Here is a 25,091-nt window from a genome sequence, read left to right as displayed (position 1 = left end):
CTAGTGTCTTAGCAATATGCTTTTCTTGCTTATTTTTTTCCTCTCTGTCAAAAGATTTGCAGTATAAATTGGTGTTTAACAATGTGAAGTGGGAATGAACAAGTTAAATATGTGAACGTGAACTACAGCAAAAGTAAGAGGCTGAAACAAAATTAGAATTATAGCACATTATAATATGAGATGAACTATAAAGAAAATTATTGTAACTCTTGTGGGCTAGAGGAAGTAGTTTTTATGTTATTTAATGTACTGTTTTAATCATTAATATTTGTAACTATGCATGATTAAAAATTATAAGAATTTTTATATTATCAAAACAGGAAAAATTACCATGATTAATTCAAACTTTTACTAATTTCCTACGATATCATCTTAGGGCTTACAACGGATTAGGCATAGTTCAGAGTTAGACTCAAAATATTGATTAAGCTTGGTTTAGGATGATAGTCAATTTAGTATTAGCTCGATTTCTTGTCTGAGTTAAACTCATGCAAACTTGATTGAGTTGAGTTTATGTAGGCTCGAGCTTTAGGGCCAACCCATTGACCATCTTGATGAGGATAAAATGTTGATCAAGTAAGATGCAACTATAGCTTACTTGTGCAAGTCTTTGGAGTATTCGGCAAATGCGCTGTTGGCAGATTGAATATTGATATTAGATGGTTTAGTTATATTTTTTGATTAATATCACCCGTTAAATAAATAATATTGACTTTTTTTGTTAGCTGCTAAGTCATATTTATATCATCCATTAAAAAGAGATATTTAATAAAAATTATTTGATTGCCTCATGTATGATAACTCAATGAAAAAACCGCAAAAAAGTTTTATTTTTTATTTTTTTATTTTCGGTCATATATTTTTTTAATTGGCTCAAAAATTATTTACCAATTATAATTCTTTTAATTATCCGACCAACTAAAAAATAAAATTCTACCGTCAACTATATTTTTAAAATATGGTGTAATGACAATAGCGGAAAAGTGATGTAAATTTAATTGCATTATTAATTTCAGTTTATATAAAATAATTATAATTATTCTAAAGTCTATATTTTTTTTTTCTTGGAAGAGGTGGAGGCTAATTTAAAATCTTCAATTGCCTTTGAAGAGTTAAAATATAAAATAAGGTCAACGTCAACGTAAAATTTATTCGTATATATCATCAACTATTAAATTATATAATGATGCTGAAATTATTTATTATGTATGAATATATACATTTGCAGTCATTTGGAGCGGCTCCAGAAGATGGAAAAGTCAAACTTTTTGGTATGCCATCTAGCCTAGCCAAACATTGTTGACTTTCACTAATTGATGATTATTCATATTTTCTGTAAATGACTTTTTCATCGAATTTTTAGTTGGTTTTGATATTTATTTTTTTGGCCGTTTAATTGATCAAAACAACCACAAAAATATTTAGCTAATACAAATTCTTTTTTAAAATAGTTTTATTGTGAGACAATCATTAATTGGGTCAACGAGTCTAACTACATTACATAAACTTCACTTTAATTCTCACATAAAATATTAAGTTTTAGTTGTTTAATGTTTAATTAGTCATTTTAAAGTTTAAAAAATTCACACTTTAGATATCCAAATACTTAATTTTTATTATCTCAAAAAAAAAAAATACTTACTTTTTATTTTTTTCATTTTTATAAATCTATCTTAAAGTGAGACAGCCTTATACTAGAGTTGTTCTTTAGTAAATGGTTTTTAAGTTTCTCGAAAAAATCAAGACTACTAAATTAGTTTTTTTTCATTGGCTAATGACTTTTTATCCATTTTGTCTATGATAAATTGTCAATAGTTAACAACCAACAATCAATTTTTACGAAACACCTTCATAACAAATGACTTAAATAACTAACTTTTCAACTAGCAAATTATTCTATATTTTTCAGCTGGCCAAACTAGCTAACAAGCATCTTCAACCACCAATTTAATTCATGTAATGCAGTGAGATATGACTTTAAATATTAAGGGGTTTTAAATATTAATCTGCGTTAATTTACAATTACTTTATTATCTTTAGTTTGATTACTTATTTTTGCTCCACATATGATTCTAATGTTTGTCGGTTGGTATTTTATACAACTTGAAATAAAGTGATAAAACTTTATTTACGTTGTGGCTTTCTCACTCTAGATTTCCTCAATTTTGTCAAATCATATAATACAATAGCTTAGAATGAGTATTTATATGTTTACTATACAAAGAAAATGATTTGATTACATTCCGTTCAAAGCATATTTATAGGCAGCCATATTACTCCCTCAGTATTACTCCCTCCTATTCAGCTTACGTGTCTCATTTTCTTTTATGGTCAAGTCATTTTAATTGTCTCATTTATATTTTTATTATGGGTTTTTAACTTTTATGCCCTTAGTAGCTTTATCCTATTTTCAATTATACCCTCCATTACCCATATTAATTTTCCTCCCTTACATTAAAAACCCATAATACCACTCTCTTTCCTATCCTTAAGGTCCCACTTTTGACTCTCCTTAAAACCTGTGAAAAGTCAAATGGAACTCTTAAGGTGAATAGGTGGGAGTATATTTTTAGTCTGAGCCAAGTTTTTAGCTTTAGATCCCATATTTACTCCTTACCACTTATATATTCTCTAATCTATGTATTAGTTCTCGCAAACACTCAAATGCTCTATCGATATAATTCATAAGAAACTAAAGAAACTTCTAGCGAAAATAAAATTTGCGGAGAAAATATTGCAAATGTTAAAAAAATAATCTTTATTAATTATTAATTATAACACAACATCCAATCATAATTGGAAAAACTAATACAACAATAACAAACTTTGTGTACAAGTCGTACTTATTTAATTTTTTAGTATGACAAACCTCAATACAGTTCACGAACACAAAAATTATAGAAAAATAAAAGACATATCTTGCATTTACGCAAGAGTCTACTTCCAAAAATCAACCCGTAAACCTTTCAATCACACAACAACACTTATACCCAAGCATCATAAAAACACAAACATAGAAATCATACTTGATTCCCCCGTTCCATTATATTTATATCTGATATGTAACATTATCCCACACAGCAATATGTTACTATCAGGTACAGGTATTTCAAAACGGAGGTAATATATATATATATATATATATGATCTCTATTGTTCCAAAAACTCTTTCTTCATGGCCATACACTTTTGCCAAGAAGGCCTAGCCAAAATTTCCTCACGCCAAGCATTGACATGAGGGCGTTCCTCGAACATCTTCTTAATTTTGGTACCACTCAATGTTTGCAAGGCGGGCATGTGATGAACATCTCCTAGACTAAAAGTATCACCTGCTACGTACTTATTCTTCGACAAATACGCTTCGTATATGTCAAGGACCTTTGCGAATTTAGGCTCGTATTCATTTACTATTGCATCGTCACAAGCCAAGCCCATGTAACCCTTGTAAGCAAGCTCCATTGCTAGTTTAATGGCGATCGACTCGAATTGGTGAGCTTCGATTTCCATAGCTACCGTTAGATGTGCCATTTGTTTATTGTCTTTGAAGATAAGAGGTGTTCCTTGGCCTTCATAAGTATATGCTATGTATCTTGTTATTGCCCTTGATTCTATTAAATTGAGACAAAAAATTGAAATCAATGTATGAAAAATTAGATATTATGGAAAAACTTTACGTTAAGATGTGATAATTCGTCATATAATTACTCCATGAACCCATTAGTGTGGATATAACTATGGGCACTAGTAGGTTCGGGCACACAAACCACGGGCAATTAGTGCTGACTTGCATATACACTCGATAAGGTTACTCTTTTCTAAAGCTATATGATATTAGGATGATAACCCACCAAACATTATGTGTAAGTTCACACCCCACTATTTTAATTATGTGGGATATTCCTCACATGTGACGTATTTTCAAGACCGTATTATACAGTGTCTAAGTAATTATTTCAACGAAATACTTAATTGTTCAAAAATTGACTGCACTTTGAAATATAAAGCACCCAAATACGGCCCCTATATGATGGGCTTTCTCTAGAGACGGTCTCTCACAAGAGTAGTTAAAATTAACACAAATTGTTGTGAGAGAAGGTCTTTCCGAGAGACGCATTACATATATGGGTTAAATAGCCCAATTAATACAATTTAAAAAGGAAATAAGAATGTGAGCTTCATGTTTTGAGATCGTTTATCTGAGAGACGGTCTTTTACTAGAGTAGCTACTAAGTCTATACTATACTTTTACTGGCTTTTGTCTTTGAATGGAATATTAAAAAAAAAAAAATTGTTGTTGAAGTTTTTTATTAGCCGCCATTTTTTTTTTGTAATATTAGTATGACGATTTCAAATGAAATCTACTCTTAACATTATGCTAATTATTGTAGGAGTTAAGAGAAATAAAACAATGACAATTATAATTGTGATTTAGTAAATTAATTAAAAATTTAAATTGATAGTTAAAATTCGAGAATAAAATACTCTTTAGATGCTCTATGAAATTCGATACAGTATAGGTAGTTTAGAGAAATGAAATTAAATCATACCAATCAATTTGAGATCTCCTTCTTGGAAAACAGGGACTTGACCAAACGGCTGAAATTTTACATAAATTAAAGGATGAGTAAAGATACTTATATTATATCAGTAAATTACAAATTAACTAAAATCATAACAAAAAAAATAAGTATAAAATTATATTATATAAATTTTTTCATATTGTCGATTATGTTTGAAATATTATTACATATAGAGAGGGAAATATCGAACATAAATTTTCATGGATATAAAGATGTTAGGATTTTCTTAAATTCATGCCAATATATAAAATTTCAATACATATTTCTATTTTTTTAATATAATTTTCTATATAATGAACCATTTATAAATTATTAGTTGCAAAGTTTAATATCTAATCAGTAAGTACAATTATTGTAACCATGTCACTCAATTCTGGTCACTAGCATTATAAATGATCCGCTAAATTCATTGTATAACCTTCAACTCTTGTTAATCAAACCCTTTAACCCAAGTTAAAACCAACTACCCCTTCCATTAATAAAACTTGCTAGATTCATCGTGTTATATAAATTTCAATACATATAAATTTTTAAATTTTTAATAAAAGAGTATTTTACAGATATCAAGACTTAAATATACTAAAAATATGTAAAAAATAAAAAAATTAAATATAACAGTCAACAGACATTATGAAACAGAGGGAGTAATAACAAATACTTACATTGAGGGAGAGAAAAGATGGTTCCTTTTGTTGGTGTTTCCTCAAGTCAACAATAACCAATTCATAATCAAGGTTCTTCTCATGAGCAGCGGCCAATACACGCTGGGTACATCCAGATATGGGCATTCCATAAATCTTAATCCCCATAATTATAGCTTAATTAGTATAAATAATGATGATTAATTAAGAAAATAAATAGATTAGATAGATGGAAATTAAAGAGACTATTGGTTGTGATCTTTTAAGAACCCCAAATTAAACTATTTATAGTAGGTGTTAAGTATCAACTACCATGTCTAAAAATTTCAATTACTATCATAGAAGACCAAGTAGAATTTTCGAATAACATCACATGTGCATTGACTTTTAATATTTGTTTTTGCATCTTTTCTAATTTGACGGTTTACTTTGAATTCAACTCTATTGGGTTTGAATAATGGGGATTAAGGGTTTGAACAATTATTTTCATGGATTATCATGTTCATAGAAATGGGTCCCTTAGAAATTAAAACCCTAATAAATAATATAATACTTTTTTTATTGTTGATATTTTGACTAGTTTATAAAAAAAACGCTAATAACTCATATTACTAAGCCAAAAATGTAAATTATATTTAGATTTAATTCAAGTTAATATCAACATTTTATATAAAAATAAGAAAAAATTGTCCTTAATAATTGCTATGAATAATCCCTATTATCGATTATTTCTAAATAATCAGCTTTTGTATTTTTTGTCGATAGCATCCCTTGTCACATTTTAACCAACTACACTGTAGGCACTTGTCATCAAAGAGGAGTAGGGTTAGACAAACGAATTAGCATAGAGAGGAAAAAGAAGTGAGTGTAATTGTTAATAAATACTTATAGTAGCCGGTTAAAATATAACAAGGAATACTGCCAGTAAAAAATATACAAATATAATTATTTAGAATTAATCGAAAGTGAGATTACTCAAGGAGCAATAAGCAATAGATAGAATTAATCAAGAATTTTTCATAAAAATAAATTTTTTGACCCTGAAAAATGTGGGCCATGGACAATAATATGCTTTAATTTGCCGTTGCTGATGTACGACCATAATGATTAATTTAATTTATGATGATGTAGTAAGTAGAATAGAGTTAGAATTTTCTACTAGTTGATTACAAATTATTTCGAAGTTAGTTATTGAAATCATCAAATGTTTATAAAGGCTTATTTGGTGAAAATAATTTTTTTTAGAGATGGTGAAAATATCTACTTAGGTCCAATCCTATAAAAAGTAAAAGGGTCTGTATTTCAAGCACATTTAAAAAAAAAGAAAAATAACATTTTAATATTTAATACTCCAGTTAGGGGCCTATACTTAGTAATTAGGATCTCATAATTAATGTTTCGCTCCTAACCTCTCAAATCTCAGGATCACCCTAGAACCACTACGAACTTGACTAGTGCAAGACTGCAAGAGATAGGTTCAATAAAGAATACATGTAGGTTAATAAAGAACAAAATAAACTTTGATATTATATTATATCTTTATCTTAGGAAATATTATATTAGAACATTTTCTCTTTATTTTAGGAATTTAAGATATTTTGTTATTTTGTTTCTATGTTTAAGTTATTGATTCTTTGTATAAATAAGTGCGTTTTTCTCTAATTATAAATAAAAAAACTAAATATTCAAAATCCAAACCTTAATCTACTTTATTTTTCGGATTATTAATTTCTTCAATACACTCTTGTGGCACAAAACAACTAAAGGTGTTTGAGAAAGAATTGGATGAAATTTATGGTCAATCTTCTTGGGCACAACTATAGCGAAAGATGTTGCAAGAATAGAAAGCACTAATAAATATGGAGAAAAAGTTGTTGAGTATTAGAATATAATAATATATTGTTAGAATATTATTTATTTTCATATTTACATTATAATTGTATTTTTAAATTCTAAAAGACATAAAAGTAAACAATATTCTAATAAGATATTATTATAATAGAGATTTATAAGGAGGATTGAGATATATATTTTGTAGAAAGAACTAATCCAAATTTCTGACGTAATGTTATGTTATTACTTTGTACTTCCTATCACTACAAAAAATATGAGCATTACAATGCTTATTACATATAGCTTTTAGACGCTTTCTCACCCCTTTTTTTCAATGCTTCAATGTGTTGAAAACTATTTGTATTATCCACGTTTTTTTTGAGTTTTTTGACGCTTATTGTAAAAAAGTTAGGCTTTTCCCACTATTAAAGTGTTGAAAATGCTACAAGTTTCTGACGCTTTTAAGAGTTGAAAATGCTACAAGTTTTCAACACTTTCAATACTTAAAAAAGTATGATTTGTATGCGAATGATATCATTATATAGATGGTCCATCAAACTCATAGCTATTAGTTTGCAACACTTCAAAGAAACAAATGAAAATGTCCTACTTTTAAAATTGTCTTAAGCAAAATTAAGGAGTTTATTACATTATCAAATGATATCCATATATCCATTTTACAAAATATCAAAACTATAAAGGCTTGAATCATCTCAAATGTAGCTTAAATTATTACACATGCTTCCTATAAACGTTCAAAGATGCTGTCGTATATCAAGTACTCAAATCGAACTCCATCTCATTCTCGATTCACAATGAAAAGAGTTTGATCTCCTTCTATGATTTTGTAGTACCTGCATACATTTAGGTTCTTTATGATACAAACATAAATTTGGTCTCCAACAGCAAAGCAAAAAAACAGTAGGTAGAAGGTAACACAACACCAATACTAACCCATATAAGATGTCCCAAAAGTAAGACTATCTCATACTTTATGATACAAACATAAAAATGGCCTGGATTGTTTTTGTATTGATAAAAATGGCTAACAATGGGCCACATAAAAATGGCTTAACTCCCTCCATGATCTTCACAGAGGAGGGCAAGAAAACCACTTCTAACAATTGACCCCAACTTGTACAGTAGAAGCTACATAACATGCTCTTTAATCCAAAAATTATCGATCCATCGATTATAAACAAGTTGAAAACCTTTTGATTTGCAGCTGAAGCTAGAGCGAGAATCAGGAAGGGTGTTTACAGGATGGAAAGAAGGGAAAGTGATGTTTGCACCGACTTATAAGTACACTCAAAATTCAGACATGTATGCAGGAGATACAGCTAAAAACAAGAAGAAAAGGCGTACACCAGCATGGTGTGACAGGATATTATGGCATGGACATGGAATTCAACAATCACATTACAATGATAAACATTCAATTTTGTTAGCTATTAACAATCATTACATACATGTAGAAGGGGATTAAGAAAAAAAAAGTCTTGTATTAATGACAATAATACTAATCAAAACAAAATACAAAAAGGTAATCAATTTATATTATCAAAACTAGTCAGCAACCAAGCTAAATGGCAATAAATTCACCAATTTCAAAAGAAAAACAAGTTTAACATTTTGTTTTTCTAATCTATAGATCTTCAGACCACAGTAAAGAGGTGATGCATCAGTTTTTGCATATTATTAACAATTTTTGCATAAATTCACCCGAATTTCATCGTAGTCTATAATCGCAGACTTACAAACACTCAACATAATTTAAATTGTTGAATAAATTGAAAACATGTTTACCTAAAATTCAAGAAATTGAATAAATTGTAGAGATAATCGGGTGATTCCAACTGACGCTTACCAACAAAAATTGAAATCGCTGAAGAAATGTTATTGACTATCAATTTCACGCGTACAGTACTTTAGCAGCAAATTGAACTCACGCTTACCTACAAAAATTGAACTCACACTTACCTACAAATTCTCCAGTGATAGAAAATTGAAGTAATTAAAATTGTTGAACTAATTAAAAAGAAAAAATGTAGTCGCTGAAGTAATCGAAGTAAATTTGAAGTAATGGAAGAGGTTGAGAAGAAATCGTTTACCTAAATTTGAAGCAATCGCTGAACAAAGTTACGGAGAAGATAAAGAAGTAATTGCTGATATTTTCGAATTCTCTACAATTACGTGATGAAATCGCTGAAAAAATCTTTGATTTGCACTTGACTGAGAAGAAATCAAGATTGAAGAGAAAACTTGCTATCACTGTAGAAGATCGAAGATCGAAGATCGAAGAATCGGTGTTTTGCTATCACTAGAGAATTTGTGCTGGTTGACGTTTGAAATTCCTCCAACTTGCTATCACTAGAGAATGGGTTATGAAGAATGCTTAACTTTGCCTAATCTGAACATTATAATGGCTTAGTAGAAACTTTTATTAAGATAACTTCTAAATAAAAGCTTGTGAGGAATGACGTTTGTCAACAAATTATAATGACTTTTATATATATTTTTTTTCTTTTTTAACACTTAGTATAAAGAATTTATCAATTTTATTATGTGTGTTAAAAAAACCGTTTAAAAGATCCATCTCCATTTTCAACAGATTATATTGTATGTAAATACGAGTGTTGAAAAAGTCAATATTTTGTTGTAGTGTATGTTATATAAGAGAATAATTAAAATCCATTCCAGGCCAAGCACTAACCTATGAATTTATGATCTCTCATCTCTTAACTCGTGCAAAAAAAAAGTATAAACTCTGTTTGGTTATTATTAATACTAAATCCATAATAATGAAATTTTAATTATAAAAATTATTTTTTTATAATTTTTCATATTTTAATAATTCTACTTCTCCAAATAGTAATAAATTGGAATAAATATAATTTTTGAACAAAATAAAATGGTTAAAATTGAACAAGCATATATGACCATCAAGGCATCAAACTTGTCGGGACATTTTTCTACTAAAATTAATTTATTAACATTCATTCCATTTAATATCGACAAACAAACCGACAGTATTGGATAGTAGAAGTGGGCGGCACATACAAAAAAGACTATGACTCTGTTTGGTTATTGTTAATACTAAATCTATGGTGATGGAACGTTAATCATGAAACATGTCATGGTATCATTTATCTAATTTACTTATTTATTTAAATTGTTAATGTCATATTACCTTAATACCCTTTGACCTTTTGGATTGACCTTGACTTTTAGTTAATGGACTTTTCCTGAATTCTCCAAACTCCTTAGCTGGCCCATGAGCAAGTGACCCACAAAATACCTTCACTTCTCCCAGGAAAGTAACCTCTAGGTTGACCCAACTTCCCATCTATCCCCATAATGCATGGTTCTCCTTCTTCCAAGGCTGATAACTGCCCATTACCCCCATGATAGTCCACCTCTTCTCAGAAATAACTTCCTTCTTCGCCACTATAAATAGAGGCCAACATCAGAAGGGAAGGGATCATCTGAAAATAATCCTCTTAGTATCCTTACTCACACTCCATTTCACTAGCCTACCAAGACATAAGCAATATCAACCTCAGTATCTTAATTCTTGCATTCAGTTTACAATCGTCCATTCAATCATCTCATATCATCGTTCTAACTTGAGCGTCGGAGGGGTTTTCCGAGAGATCACCCCCGGACAAGGCTAACACGTTGTGTTGCAGGAATTCAGGTCACTCCTTTTCACGAAGCGTCGTTCCTGATAACGCTTCCACTTACGGTATTTCAAGTGTTTTCCACTTCCTTGTTGACCGAAACAAAACAAATCTTTTTGACAATTTTTCATTAACTTATAATTCTACCATTGAAATGTATATAATTTTGTGAACAAAGTGAGATAGTTAAAATAGAACAAGTATGCACGAGTCCATGACCATCAAACTTGTTAAGACATTTTCAACCAAAAATTACACAAAATCATAATTACCATTCTCACTGTTTATTGCCAACAATCAAACGGACTGTAATAGATAACATACATTACAACTTTTAAAGAGGCATTATTCAAATAGAAAGTAAAACAACACAACATGGTTCATGACATTACAACATATGCAAAAACTAATGACCAATACTATGACTTAATAAGGTTCCAAACCATGCTACTCGGCAGAATTCACTTAATATGATGATGATGATACTAAAAGCACTACAGTTGCTTCTGCAAACTCAAAGCCTTATCCCAAGCAGGCCTAGCTAAGACACCCTTCAGCGGAATTTACTGGATATGATGGTGATACAGAAAGCACTAAATTTGCTTCTGCAATGCCAAAGCCTTTTCCCACGCAGGTCTAGCTAAGATATCCTTACACCATTGACACACATAAGGCCTTTCCTCAAACAACTTGCTAATTTGAGTACCCATCAAGCTTTGTAAACCAGGCAAGTGATGCAGATCAGCTAAGGTGAATAAATCTCCGGCTAGGTACTTGGATTTCGACAATCGAGCCTCGTAAACATCAAGAATCTTAGCCAACTTAGACTTGTTCTCTTCTACAATTGCTTCATCAGTCGGTTTGTTGAAGTAAAAATTATAAACAAGCTCTCGTGCGAGTTTACTTACTACTGGATCGAATTGGTGAGCCTCTACTTCCATCCAAATGGCTTGATCTGCCATTTGTTTCCTTGTTTTGTATGTAAGAGGTGTTCCTTTTTCTTCATAGGTGTGTGCTATATATTTTGTTATTGCCCTTGATTCTGTTCATTTGTAATGTAATTCGTCAGTTAATTCTTTTTTTATTTTGTTATTTCCTTAAAATGATTCTAAAATAGCCTAAAATCGAGCATGATTCGCGATTCTCAAGGAGATTAGTAAATCATGTGACAGTGATTCTGTTTATCAATGAACATATTTCATATTCTAAATGTTAAATTGAATTTGAGTTATTGTCAATGTCAGTATAATCGGGTAAATACGAGGTGCATATACTTCATAAGCCAATGAGATATCATCCCAAAACTTTATGACAATGGGACGAAGGCTCCACTAGCTTATAAAATGTTGGACAAACCATCCCAACAATAAACAACTACTAAATTAGTTACATAAAATTTCAAATCCAAATAGTCAAATAAATACTCGATCTGTCCCTTTAAATTTGTATCAAATTCATTTATGACTTATCTCTCTCATTTTACATCATTTTTTTATTTAGAACTAGACTTCATCAATTTTTAATATCATTCACATATTTAATATCATCTACACTATTTAAGTTCTTTGTTTATTTATCATCATATTTATTACACTAAAGGACAATATTTTACTTAGTTCCCATACTCCTATAAAATTCACAATCATTCTCATCGATACAAATACAAAAAATTAATCATAAAAATATATTATAAATCATGACAATGTTGAAAGATGGTGGCCTCACGAGTTGGTCATGGCGATTGGGTTCAATTAGACTCTGACACAAACTCATTCATTTTTTATTAACCATGATCTCGCCTCCCTAAAAGTTTTGACCTAGACTCAAACTCGTCATACTTGATGAGTGTGGCTAGGGTCCTGAATGAATCTTAAAGGTTTGATTAGGTCTTAAATAGATGTATAAATCATATAAAAGTCTATAAAGGGTCTAAATAAATAAAGAATACTGAGTATGAAATTGATTTTGGATTGGGTAATGAGTGACTATAGAACTTGATCAAGTTTGGATCTTGACCTAGTCTAAAGCATGTCTAAATTCAAGATCTAACAACTCAGATCCAAACATAATTTTACTTTTGGACTGGGCCCCATACTCGAGACCTGTCAAGTGTTAAAAAACTGGACCCCAACCATAAAATTAGGGCCTCAAAAAAATTATACTTAGACCTTACGATGTTTGACTTTTTGATTAACCAAACAGCTAAATATTATTTGATAAATAACTTATAAGGCAAAACTAAAAAGCTACTCATCATTTATTTAATTGGTATTTGGTCTACTTTTTGTATAACAACGAACTTCTCAACCCCCAATCAATACTTCTAGCTGATCAAATCAACTAATAATTTCAGCTATCAACTTCAACTAATAGTCAACTACTATACAAAGTCAAAGATAAATAGGTCATAGGCCGGTGCATACACGAGATTAATTAAAAGATCAAATACCAAAAATTGTTGAATTAAGTTAAACAACAATTGTCAACAGTACTCAACACAATTAATTAATAAAATAAAATGATCATAATTTGAATTAAGACATTCAGTAAATTAATTAATAAATGATCTTTGAATAAATGACTTGCCAACATTCAACAATAATAATAATAATAAGAAGAAGAATAATAAATAAAATAATAATGTTCGTATTAAGAAATTACCAAATAAAGTGAGATCTCCATCTTCAAAAGCTGGAATTTGACCAAAAGGCTGAAATTATATAGAGGTAATACAATTGTGATTATATGGTAATTGTTATTATAAAGTGTGAGTTAAGTAATGCTAATTAATTGTGATTATATGGTAATTGTTATTATAATTTTTTAAATTGTTATTCACTTATTCTCTTCACTCAAATAATTTTTATTATATGTTAATTTTTATCATAATCATCAACCCAATATCTCATTCAAAAATAGGGTCTAAATGATAGAATATGACGGAGAATCTAAATTCGTTCTCCCTTTAAAAACAGGATCATATTAGAAAAATATGGTCAATATTATATGGTAATTTTGATTTACAAAAACTGATTTTAAATCACTTTTTGTAAATCAAAAGTACCATATAATAACAATTTTTAAAAATATAAAAAAAATTAAAAGGTATTCAAATCAAGATATAATATAAGTTTATTTTGTTTTTTAAATTTGCTACATAGCAATCAAAATGATAACTTTTTTGATTTTATATAGCATATTTAAAATAATGAAAGTAATATAAATAATATTAACAATAAAAAAACATAAAAGAATGAGTTACTATTATGAGAGATTTTCTCTCAATGATACAATCTTAAAAAAAAAGGTCATATTCTTATAATTCATAATTTTATTAAATAAGATATGTAACTCATGTATTAAACGCATCTTTTGATAAGAACGTTTTATACATGGGTTTGAGTAAAAGAATTTATATAATAAAAATGAAGAAAATAAATCAACAAATATATATATATACGTACGTTAAGAGAAAGGAAAGATGGTTGTTTGTGAGCCCCAGAGGGTAAATCGACATAAACCAATTGGTATTGAAGCTCTTTCTCATTAGCTGCCGCTAAAACCCGGAGGGTAGCTCCGTGAGGAATCCCATGGATCTTGATACCCATATTTAGCCCTTGATCTAGAAATATGGGTCAGAAGGCCCGCCGGTTTTTTATTTTTAATTTTATTTTTATTTGCTGTTTGGTAATGAAATAAAGAGTTGTAGTTGCAAATACTATAATTCAGTCCTCACTACTCCATTATAGGAGTAGGAAATTGAACATTTATTGGGTTGTTTATTGTACATCTAGAAGGTTGGAATTTTCTACGAAATGGTGCTTGGACTTTTACTATGTCACGTTTAGTATATTTTATACAAAGAGACAAATTTAAACAAAGGAGTAGTTTTCATGTATGTGTAAAAGTAAAAGCAAACAGATAATCAACCAACCACGTGATTTTATATGCTGATTTGATCCGCTGATATTGAATACGCTGTTAAAAGTAGTTTGTTTAATATTAGCTTATTGATAATAATAGATTTTTTTTAGCCTACTAATATACCAATACCTAGAATCAAATGATTTGACCGGTTAGTCATTTAAAATAAACTAAAATTATCCAATAAACTATTTTGTCAAACAATTCTAAAAGATATTATACTCGTAAGATCAACTTATTAGATTTTTTTTAATGCATAAAATTAATTATTTATTAAGACTTAAATTATATTTTGCAAATTATGAAAAAATAATTGTAACCTAGAAAATGAATAGAGTAATATTTATTTTTTTAGTTTTCAAATTATATAATGGTAGTTTGGAACTTGAATTAATGTTTTGTTTGCAATCTGCCTTGTTAGGTTGACCCGACTTGTGGTTGGGTGGGCCTTGGGTTGGGCATATAGCTAACATTAGCTTATTATAAAAAAATTTTAAAAAAGTTTTTGGAAATTTAATTTTCAAATAAGTATCTCATGCTAAAGATGAGGTCATATATGTTCGTTGTTACTAACAACGAACAAAAAAATTGGTAAAAAGAAGTTTGTTCGCGCAATACGTGTTGTGTTTATTTTAATTTTTCAATATCAATTTTAATTGATTTTGGAATTATATAGTTAATTATGAAAATAATGTTGTGTTGGAACATCCATGTGTTGTGTTTCATGCTAAGTTGTGTCGTGTAAAGTCGAGTCATGATCAATATCGTGTCATGTCGTATCGTGTCGTGCTTGTGTTGACCTAATGATATTTTTTTCTTTCTTTTTTTTTTAAACACAATTCAAATTGCTTTAAACAAATAATAGTATACCATATGAGTATTATTTATTTATTTAAATATTTGTATATGTGTATTGTTTAATTATTTAGATGAATTTATATTTTTATTTCTATAATAATTTTTTAACTAGTAAAAACGTATTTTTATTTGTCAATTTAATAAATAATGATTAAGAAATGATAAAAAAAATCAGCTTGTCTTGTATGAGACCGTGTTACCGTGAGACGAGCCCATACAAGCAGCACATTAGCAAAAGAGAACATTAACAACAATGAAATTTAGATTGTATGGAGAGCAGTTTTTTTTTAAAAAACTTTAGACTGATCCAACTGAGACTATCTAATAAAAAATTAATGTAAAAAAAATTAAGAAACAAATCATCCTACGTGTTGCTAATTGGGCAAGCCGTTGGGCCCGTCTCGTGTCACGGGCCAAGGCGCCAGGTTATGCATTCCCCCACTTTTTTTGACTGTGACCTGATACCTATAGTCCACTCCGATTGATGATGTAAATTTTGTCATTAATTTATTAAGACGGTCTCACCGTAAGATGGCTTTAATTGGGTCTACCTAAACTAATTAAAAAATTGCTTCCTATTAAAGTGTGAATTTAGATTCATTGTTTTTGTTCTTCTATGTTTTTTACTAATAGATTATTTCTGCGGGTTCGTCTCACAATAAAACTTATCTCATATAACACTTGCTAAATATATTTTTTTTTGTTTTGATATAAAACCAATGAATAGACCATTAACAAAAAAAACCATAAACCAAATTAGCTCAATTTGATATAAAAATATCAATAATTAACTAAATCTTAAATATATGATTAAAGTTCGATATACCAAGTACTTTAAATTCAATATATCCAAATTAAACTAAATTTAAATGTTTCGACAAATCCAAACTAAATTGTTTTAGTACAATCTGAAACTATATATAGCGACGAATCCAACAAATTACAAGTCGAAAAACAACAAATTAAAGTATTAAAAAAAAAACTCACATGATGTCGATGTATTAATTAATGTTTTTAAAAAGAATCAATTGTAAATTATAGCCTTTAAGTTTAGAACTTTATGAATTATAATCTCGAAAGTATCAAAGTGACCACCATTCAAGCAAATTGACCGTTGAACAATTCACATGACCTTTGACCAGTCTAAACGACCATTGACCATTACTAAAAACGTTTGATTTTTGTTGACTAACCCTAGATAAATTTGGTGCTTTTACTGACTTTTAACCTAGATAAATTCATTGTAATTAGCAATAGGTGTTCTATATAGTATTAGAAGTTGATTATTGTGGAGATGATTTGTCCCATATTTTATTAGTTATTAGAGTTTTTCCTCTGATTGTCATTTGGTTTTGGGATAATATTTCCTTGGCTAATGATGTATATGCAGCTTGTATTTTTGCGATTATATTCTGACACTGACAACAATTCCAAATTGATATAACACGCATAATATAAACTGTGTACATTAATAAACATGATCATTGTCACATGATTTACCCATCTCTTTGCGAATTGCAAATCAAAAAGCGAATTATAGTCAATTTTGGGCTATTTATAGTCATTTTGAGCGAATTATGAATTCAAAAGGTGAATTAACTGAACAATTATGTTACATTAAACAAAATCAAGGGTACTAACCAAATACATAGCACACACCTATGAAGAAAATGGAACACCTCTTACATACAAACAAGGGAAAGAAATGGCAGATCAAGCCATTTGGATGGACGTGGAAGCTCAGCAATTCGATCCTGTAGTAAGTAAGCTCGCACGAGAGCTTGTATATAATTTTTACTTCAACAAACCAACTGATGAAGCAATTGTAGAAGAGAACAAGTCTAAGTTGGCTAAGATCCTTGATGTTTACGAAGATCGATAGTCGAAATCCAAGTACGTTGCTGGTGATTTATTCACCTTAGCTGATCTTCATCACTTGCCTGGTTTACAAAGCTTGATGGGTACTCAAATTAGTAAGTTGTTTGATGAAAGGCCTTATGTGGGTCAATGGTGTAAGGATATCTTAGCTAGGTCTGCTTGGAAAAAGGTTATGGCTTTGCACGAGCATTTGTAGTGCTTTAGTACTATTATTATATCTAATAAATTTCGCTGAAGGATATCTTAGCTAGGCCTGTTTGGGAAAAGACTTTGACTTTGCAGAAGAAACTGTAGTGTTTCAGTATCATTATTATATCCAATAAATTTCGCTGAAGGATATCTTAGCTAGGTCTACTTGGGAAAAGGCTTTATCCTTGCGAAAGCAACTGTAGTGCTTCAATACCATCATCATATCCAATAAATTCTTCTAGATAGTAGGGTAAAGAACCTTATTGCTTTAAGTAGGGTAAGGAACCTTATTGCTTTAAGTCATAGTATTGATTATTAGCTTTCACATATGTTGTAACGTTATGAACCATGTTGTGTTGTAATGTATGCTATCTATTACAGTCGATTTGATTATGGGTAATAAACGGTGAGAATGGTAATGATGATTATGCGTAATTTTGGTAGAAAAATATCTTGACAAGTTTGATGATCATGGACTCATGCATGCTTGTTCTATTTTAACCATCTCATTTTGTTCACAAAATTATATACATTTCAATTCATTATCATTTGGAGAGGTAGAATTATAAGTTCATGGACAATTGTGAAAATTTTTGTTTCATGAACAAATATTCATTACCATAGAATTATTATTAACAATAACCAAACAAAGTCATAGTCTTTTTTCTGTATGTGCTTCCCACTTCTATTATCTAATATTGTCAGTTTGGTTATAGGTATTAAATGGTGAGAATGTTAATAAAATTTTGTGTAATTTTGGTAGAAAACTATTTTCACATATTTGATGGTCATGAACTCATGAATGCTTATTCTATTTAAACCATCTCATTTTGTTTATTAAGTTATATCCTTCCAATTCATTACCGTTTGGAGAGGTATAGATTTTGGACCAAAGTCCAACGTTAAGCTTATATGTAAATATTTATATGTCATTATAATTAAGTAAAATTGTCTTTGTACCCTGCTTAAAGTGATCTAATTAAAGTTAAAGGGTTTGGGCTTAAATATATCAATATGTTGTGGGCATTAAATACGTAGAGACTCGTTTTATGACTGGGTTCTATGATGGGCTGAATACCAGTCATAAGTTATTATATATATAGTCCCTAGGTTATACATATTTCTTTTCTCTCGCCATCCCATTATTAGAGAGAATTAACAATGATAACATTAAGGGTCGTCACTTTAGGAAATACGTGTTAATCTTGAAGATCTAACGCTCTAATTTTCAAGATTATCTCCTGTGCTATTGAATCAAGTAATCTTCAGTTTTGTCCTTTTATTTTGTTCTTCTAATTCAACATAATCGATTCTATTTGTCAGTAATAGTATTCATCATTGTTTTGTTCCATCAAGTAGTATCAGTCGCCTTTATATTGGATTTTTAGGACTTTTTTTTCCGCTGTTATAAAAATTTAGGCATTTGTTTTTCCGGTGAAAAATCATGTTTAAGCCGCCTTCACATAATTAAGTTTGCTTTATTATGTGAAGTATCAACGAAAGATTAAATCTTTTGATAGTATGTCAATAAAATTACTTACAGTTTGTTTGCTTTATGATAACATATTTTTCGCCGCCATCAAATACACAATTTGATGTAATCATATTGTTGGCTGCAAATTTCTGAAGTTTGGCAATTTTGGAATCAGTTATATATTTTTTTTTTTACTATTTCCATAGCATTAGTTTTGTAGATCAATTTCCAATTTTTTTGTGGATCATTTTTTTTTTCCAGTTTTTAAGGAAATTTAATTTTTTTTTTTAAGTATGCGCGGGAGTATTGCTTTTAATTAGTTTCCTAATTTTTAGGAAAATTAGTTTTATTTAATATCAATATCGAGAGGATTCCCTTTTTTTTCAGGTTTTAGAATTAGTTGATATTATTATTATTAAAGAAAATTATTTAAAACTACCTTTTCTATACCCTTCTTTGCAAAAAACTACCTTTTGTAAATTTTTTTGCAAAAAAACTACCTTATTTAAAGTATTCTTTGCAAAAGACTACCTATTAACGGTTTCTTAGTGTTTGACCGTTAAAACTGACGTTGACCATCACGTGCAAGTCACGTGATGTATTAAAAATTTTTTTTTAAAAAAAGTAACAATAATAATAATAATAAAAATAATAAAAATAAATAATAATAATAATAATAATAATAATAATAATAATAATAATAAAATTTAAAAATAAAAAATAAAAAGAAAAATAAAAAATAATAATAATATTAATAAAAGTAATAATAATATAAATAAAAATAATAATAATAATAATAATAATAATAATAATAATAATAATAATAATAATAATAATAATACTAATAATAATATTCTTATTATTGTTGTTGTTATTATTATTATTATTATTATTATTATTATTATTATCATTATTATTATCATTATTATTTTATTTTAATTAATTTTTTATTATTATTTTTTTTTTATTTTATTTTTATTTTTATTAGTATTTTTTTATTTTTATTATTATTTTATTTTTATTTTTATTTTTATTTTTATTTTTATTTTTTTTATTATTATTTTTATTAGTATTATTATTATTATTATTATTATTATTATTATTATTATTATTATTATTATTATTATTATTATTATTATTATTTTTATTTTTATTTTTATTTTCATTTTTATTATAATTTTTATTATTTTTTTTTATTTCTTTTATTTTTATTTTTATATTACTATTACTAATATTATTATTATTATTATTATTATTATTATTATTATTATTATTATTATTATTATTATTATTATTAATATTATTATTATTATTATTATTATTATTTTTATTTTTATTATTATTATTATTATTATTATTATTATTAATTTATTATTATTATTATTATTATTATTATTATTATTATTTTTTATTATTATTATTATTATTATTATTATTTATTTTTATTATTTTTATTATTATTATTATTGTTACTTTTTAAAAAAAAAAATGTTAATACATCACGTGACTTGCACGTGATGGTCAACGTCAGTTTCAACGGTCAAACACTAAGAAAACGCTAATAGGTAGTCTTTTGCAAAGAATACTTTAAATAAGGTAGTTTTTTGCAAAAAAAATTTACAAAAGGTAGTTTTTTGAAAAGAAGGGTATAGAAAAGGTAGTTTTAAATAATTTTCTCTTATTATTATTTGGTCAATGTTTACTATTTTTTAGGAAATTCAGTTTTTTTAGGTGTTGTAATCGATTTATTGTTAGTTAATGCCACGATTTGCCTAAGATTATTAAGCTCCTATTCTTTTGGATTATGATTTAATCATCCACTTTTAATGGAGATATTTTAGCAAATCAATTTCATATAAATTTTGAGAAACACCTTTTTTTTTTTTTCTTGGAATCATGAATCATCAATTGCTCTTGTATTACAATAATTTTCATGTTATTGTAAAATAGGATATTCGGAAAAATTTAAGTTTAATTATATTATGGTTTTATAATTTATATATACCGGAGATAATTTAGTAGGTACAATAAGTCACCAAAGTGACCTCTTTTGTTGAAATTAAATTATTAACAATATAAAAGGGTGGTTCATATAAATTATTATTAACGATCGGCTCAAAAGAAGGTCCCTAATAATATACTTGTGTGAATTATTTTTTGAGTAGTGATAAACGTGTGATAATTATAATGATTACATGTGATTATTAAATCGTCCCAAAGGATGATTTTATAGTCGACATGTTATTTATTATCAGTGTTTAATTACTGCAACATGATGTCACTAAGAAGTTAGTATTTTCATTCAAAGATGGAATATTAATGAAAATCGACCTCTTGTAATGGGATGTTACTAAATTAAACTTATTACTATTGATTTAAAAAAGATTAAAGTCTGTGAGCTTATTATGTTTATTTTCTTGTTCTCTGTCAGCTATGTCTAATCCTGCTAATATTACTTCCAACATCAATTCAATTCCTTGACTCAAATTTTAAAGAATGGAAAGAAAATCTTTCGATTGTTCTAGGAGTTATAGATCTCGACCTTGCGTTAAGGGTTGACTCTTCTGCACCAGTTACTAATTTGAGTACCTCTGATCAAAAGAGGGAGTTTGAAACGTGGGAGAGATCAAATCGCATGTGTATGATGATTATCAAAAGGGTCATTCCTAAAGGATTTAGGGGTACAATGTCTGATGACATAACTACATCTAAAGCTTTCTTTACGGATATTGAAAAAAGGTTTGTCAAAAATGAAAATGTTGAAGTTGGTACAATTTTGACGATCTTAATTTCAATGAGATATAAAGATAATGGTAATATAAGGGAGTACATAATGGAAATGTCTTATCTGGTTTCAAAAGTAAAGACACTGAACTTGGAAATTTCTGAGGATCTAATAGGTTTTGATATCTCTTTCTGCAAGTTTTAATCAATTTAAGGTGAGCTATAATTTCAGAAATAGATGTGGTCTCTGAATGAGCTCATCTCACACTGTGTACAGGAAGAGGAAAGGTTAAAGCTAGAAAAGACTGAAAGTGCTCATCTTGCCTTTACCTCAAAATCTAAAAGGAAAAGGCCACAAAAGAAAGAAGCTACAGATAAGGATTCTCAAAAGAAACAACAAAAGGATAAATCAACCGATGTTGAAAATAAGGGTTGTTTCTTTTGTGGAAATCCTAATCACAGGAAGAAGCAATGCAACAATTACCACGCTTGGCGTGCTAAGAAAGGTATGCTTCTTAGTTTGGTTTGTTCTGAGGTTAATTTGGCTTTAGTGCCTAAACACACATGGTGGATAGATTCTGGTGCAATCACTCACATCAGTGTGTCTTTGCAGGGTTGCCGAAAGTCAACTGATGGTGAAAGATACATCTATGTGGGAAACGACAAGACGGTTAAAGTACAAGCAAGTGGAAAGTTTAGATTATTGTTAAAGACTGGATTTTATTTAGATCTTAATGAAACTTTTGTTGTATCGTCTTTTCGACGGAATTTGATTTCAGTTTCTTCTTTGGATAAATTTGGGTTTTCTTGTTCATTTAGAAATAGAATTTTTAGTTTGTTTCATGATTCAAAGTTGGTTGGTTCTGGTTCTTTATTGTTGAATGATAATCTATGTACAATTGATTCTATTACTTCATATAATGAATCCTTACAATTATCTTCGCGAGGAATAAAAAGAAAGGCAACTAATGAAAATTCAGCGTCATTATGGCACAAGAGATTATGCCATATCTCTAAAAAGAGAATGGAAAGGCTTGTGTTTGATGGCATTTTAGGACCTTTAATTTTCACAGACAAGGATGTGTGTGTTGAATGTATTAAAGGAAAAAAAACCAATCAAATGAGATATGATGCCAATAGGACTTTAGATGTCTTAGAACTTATTCATACAGATATTTGTGGTTCATTTCCATGTCCTTATTGGAATGGATAACTATACTTTATCACATTCATAGACGATTATTCCAGATATGACTGTATATATCTCATTCATGAAAAGCCTCAATCACTAGATGTGTTCAAAAATTATAAGGCTGAAAGTTGAAAATCAACTTAACAAAAAGATTAAAGCCGTCAGATCTGATCGTGGGGGTGAATACTATGGTCGTTATGAAAGTTCAAGTGAACAACGTCCAGGGCCTTTTGCTAAATTCCTGGAGCAATGTGGCATTGCTCCTCTTTACACCATGTCTGCTACTCCAACTAAGAATGGTGTTGCTGAGAGACGAAATAGGACTCTTAAGGAAATGGTAAGAAGCATAATTAGTCATTCTACCTTACCAGAGTCACTCTGGGGAGAAGTACTTAAGACTGCAGCTTATATTCTTAATAGAGTACCAAAAAAAGTGACTAATAATAAGACCCTATATGAACTGTGGACCGACAAAAAGTCGTGTCTAAATCATTTTCATATTTGGGGAAGTCCAACTACGGCACGGCCTTACAGGCCTAATGAAAAGAAATTGGCTTCCAGAACTGTTAGTTGTTATTTTGTTGGATACTCTTAAAAGTCAAGGGGGTTTAAGGTTTATGATCCTAAAGCTAAATCCTTTTTTGAGACGATTAATGCTAAGTTTCTTGAGGATGTCGATTTTGTGGAGGGAGATACAGTTAGAAACATTGTTTTTGAAGAAAAGAATATTATTATTCCTCCAGATGTCATTGGTATTGAATCGATTCCCACATCGGACATTACTTATGACGCAGTTTAAAACAATGTTGATGGAGAACCTCCCAGAGAACAAACTCTCGCTCCTCAAGAAGTTTTGCCATTAAGAAGGTCCACTAGAGAGAGAAGAAGTGCATTGCCAGATGATTACATTGCATATCTTCAAGAACATGAAAGTTCTACCTCTCCAGAGTGGATAGATGTCGAAAAAGACGAGTTTGAACACATTGTAATGGAAGATGACCGAGTCTATTTCATCAAGCTATGGAAAATGCAAATTCTTAGCAATAGCTTGAAGCTATGAATGAGGAAATGCAATCTATGAAGAACAATGATGTCTGGGATCTCGTCGCATTGTTAGAAGGTATATAACCTATTGGTAGTAAATGGATATTTAAAACCAAAAAGGATTCAAATGGCAATGTGGAGAGATTTAAAGTTCGTCTGGTAGTGCAAGGTTTTACACAAAAGGAAGGCAATGATTACAAAGAGACTTTCTCTCCGGTTTCATCGAAAGACTCTTTGAGGATAATAATAGCATTGGTAGCTCATTTTGATCTTGAGTTACATCAGATGAGACAATTTATATGAAACAACCTGAAAACTTTGTGGTGGGTGACCCAAAAAAGATGATTTGTAAACTTAATAAATCCATCTATGGACTCAAGCAGGCGTCTCGTCAATGGTATTTGAAGTTTCATCAAGTGATTCTCTCATTTGGTTTCGAGATGAATTTGCTTGATGAATGCATTTACCACATGTTTAGTGGAAGGAAATACATTTTTTTGGTTTTGTATGTCGATGACATATTGCTTGCCAGTAACGATATAAGCTTTTTGCGTAAAACTAAGAATTTTTTTTCAAAGAATTTTGAGATGAAAGATCTTGGTGAAGCCTCTTTTGTATTAGGTAATAAAATACATCAGATCGTTCTCGAGGTATTCTTGGTTTATTACAAGAGAGTTATATCGAAAATGTGTTAAAAAGGTATGGCATGCAAAACTGCAAACCAGGAGATACCCCTGTGGCTAAGGGAGACAAATTCAGTCTTGATCAGTGCCCCAAGAATAAATTTGAGAAAAAAGAAATGGAAAATATTCCTTATGCTTCAACAGTAGGGAGTTTAATGTATGCTTAAGTTTGCACTCATCCAGATATTGCATACAAAACAGGGATGTTGGGACGTTACTTAAGTAATTCAGGATTAGAATATTGGAGAGGAGTCAAAAGGGTCTTACGGTATTTACATAGAACAAAGAAATACATGCTCACGTATAGGAGGTCAGATAATCTTGAGATCATTGGGTATGCTAACTCCGATTTTGCTAGATGCATTGATACAATGAAATCCACTTCTGGTTA

The 25,091-nt window shown here is 29.2% G+C and overlaps 3 protein-coding genes, 1 long non-coding RNA gene and 1 pseudogene across 5 annotated transcripts; 2 read left to right on the top strand and 3 right to left on the bottom strand.

Moving 5' to 3' along the window:
* Positions 1 to 2,734: 2,734 nt before the first annotated feature.
* On the bottom strand, positions 2,735 to 5,499 carry LOC130827442 (glutathione S-transferase F2-like). The gene is made up of 3 exons (XM_057693162.1): positions 5,243 to 5,499; positions 4,548 to 4,596; positions 2,735 to 3,608 (listed from the first exon to the last, which is right to left on the bottom strand). The coding sequence occupies exons 1-3, from the start codon at positions 5,387 to 5,389 to the stop codon at positions 3,151 to 3,153; spliced, it is 654 nt and encodes a 217-aa protein (XP_057549145.1). The 5' UTR covers positions 5,390 to 5,499; the 3' UTR covers positions 2,735 to 3,150.
* A 2,146-nt stretch (positions 5,500 to 7,645) lies between these two features.
* Positions 7,646 to 9,734, bottom strand: LOC130827441 (uncharacterized). 2 transcript variants are annotated; one of them, XR_009047199.1, is made up of 3 exons: positions 9,166 to 9,671; positions 8,861 to 9,009; positions 7,646 to 7,908 (listed from the first exon to the last, which is right to left on the bottom strand). It is a non-coding gene; the product is annotated as an uncharacterized LOC130827441 (long non-coding RNA). The 2 variants fall into 2 exon arrangements; XR_009047198.1 differs by having other exon boundaries at positions 7,646 to 9,009; positions 9,166 to 9,734.
* A 1,252-nt stretch (positions 9,735 to 10,986) lies between these two features.
* Positions 10,987 to 14,539, bottom strand: LOC130827440 (glutathione S-transferase-like). The gene is made up of 3 exons (XM_057693161.1): positions 14,199 to 14,539; positions 13,396 to 13,444; positions 10,987 to 11,776 (listed from the first exon to the last, which is right to left on the bottom strand). Exons 1-3 carry the CDS (start codon positions 14,340 to 14,342, stop codon positions 11,328 to 11,330), a joined length of 642 nt encoding a protein of 213 aa, XP_057549144.1. The 5' UTR covers positions 14,343 to 14,539; the 3' UTR covers positions 10,987 to 11,327.
* A 663-nt stretch (positions 14,540 to 15,202) lies between these two features.
* Positions 15,203 to 17,590, top strand: LOC130826672 (glutathione S-transferase-like; annotated as a pseudogene).
* A 2,984-nt stretch (positions 17,591 to 20,574) lies between these two features.
* On the top strand, positions 20,575 to 21,986 carry LOC130826671 (uncharacterized). The gene is made up of 2 exons (XM_057692240.1): positions 20,575 to 20,583; positions 21,489 to 21,986. The coding sequence occupies exons 1-2, from the start codon at positions 20,575 to 20,577 to the stop codon at positions 21,984 to 21,986; spliced, it is 507 nt and encodes a 168-aa protein (XP_057548223.1).
* Positions 21,987 to 25,091: the final 3,105 nt, after the last annotated feature.

Source organism: Amaranthus tricolor, chromosome 11, assembly GCF_026212465.1.
Source record: "Amaranthus tricolor cultivar Red isolate AtriRed21 chromosome 11, ASM2621246v1, whole genome shotgun sequence".
In the NCBI taxonomy this organism is placed as follows: domain Eukaryota; kingdom Viridiplantae; phylum Streptophyta; class Magnoliopsida; order Caryophyllales; family Amaranthaceae; genus Amaranthus; species Amaranthus tricolor.
Note: the sequence above shows the minus strand (reverse complement) of the source record. Positions and strands in the feature narration are given on the sequence as shown.

What these genes read in the sequence shown, in the direction of transcription:
- LOC130827442 (XM_057693162.1), bottom strand. Translation starts at nt 5,389, where the DNA reads ATGGGGATTAAGATTTATGGAATGCCCATATCTGGATGTACCCAGCGT. An exon ending in CATCTTTTCTCTCCCTCAAT is followed by an intron (nt 4,597 to 5,242) that starts GTAAGTATTTGT and finishes GTAAAATTTCAG; the next exon opens with CCGTTTGGTCAAGTCCCTGT. An exon ending in AGGAGATCTCAAATTGATTG is followed by an intron (nt 3,609 to 4,547) that starts GTATGATTTAAT and finishes TCAATTTAATAG; the next exon opens with AATCAAGGGCAATAACAAGA.
- LOC130827440 (XM_057693161.1), bottom strand. Translation starts at nt 14,342, where the DNA reads ATGGGTATCAAGATCCATGGGATTCCTCACGGAGCTACCCTCCGGGTT. An exon ending in CATCTTTCCTTTCTCTTAAC is followed by an intron (nt 13,445 to 14,198) that starts GTACGTATATAT and finishes ATATAATTTCAG; the next exon opens with CCTTTTGGTCAAATTCCAGC. An exon ending in TGGAGATCTCACTTTATTTG is followed by an intron (nt 11,777 to 13,395) that starts GTAATTTCTTAA and finishes ACAAATGAACAG; the next exon opens with AATCAAGGGCAATAACAAAA.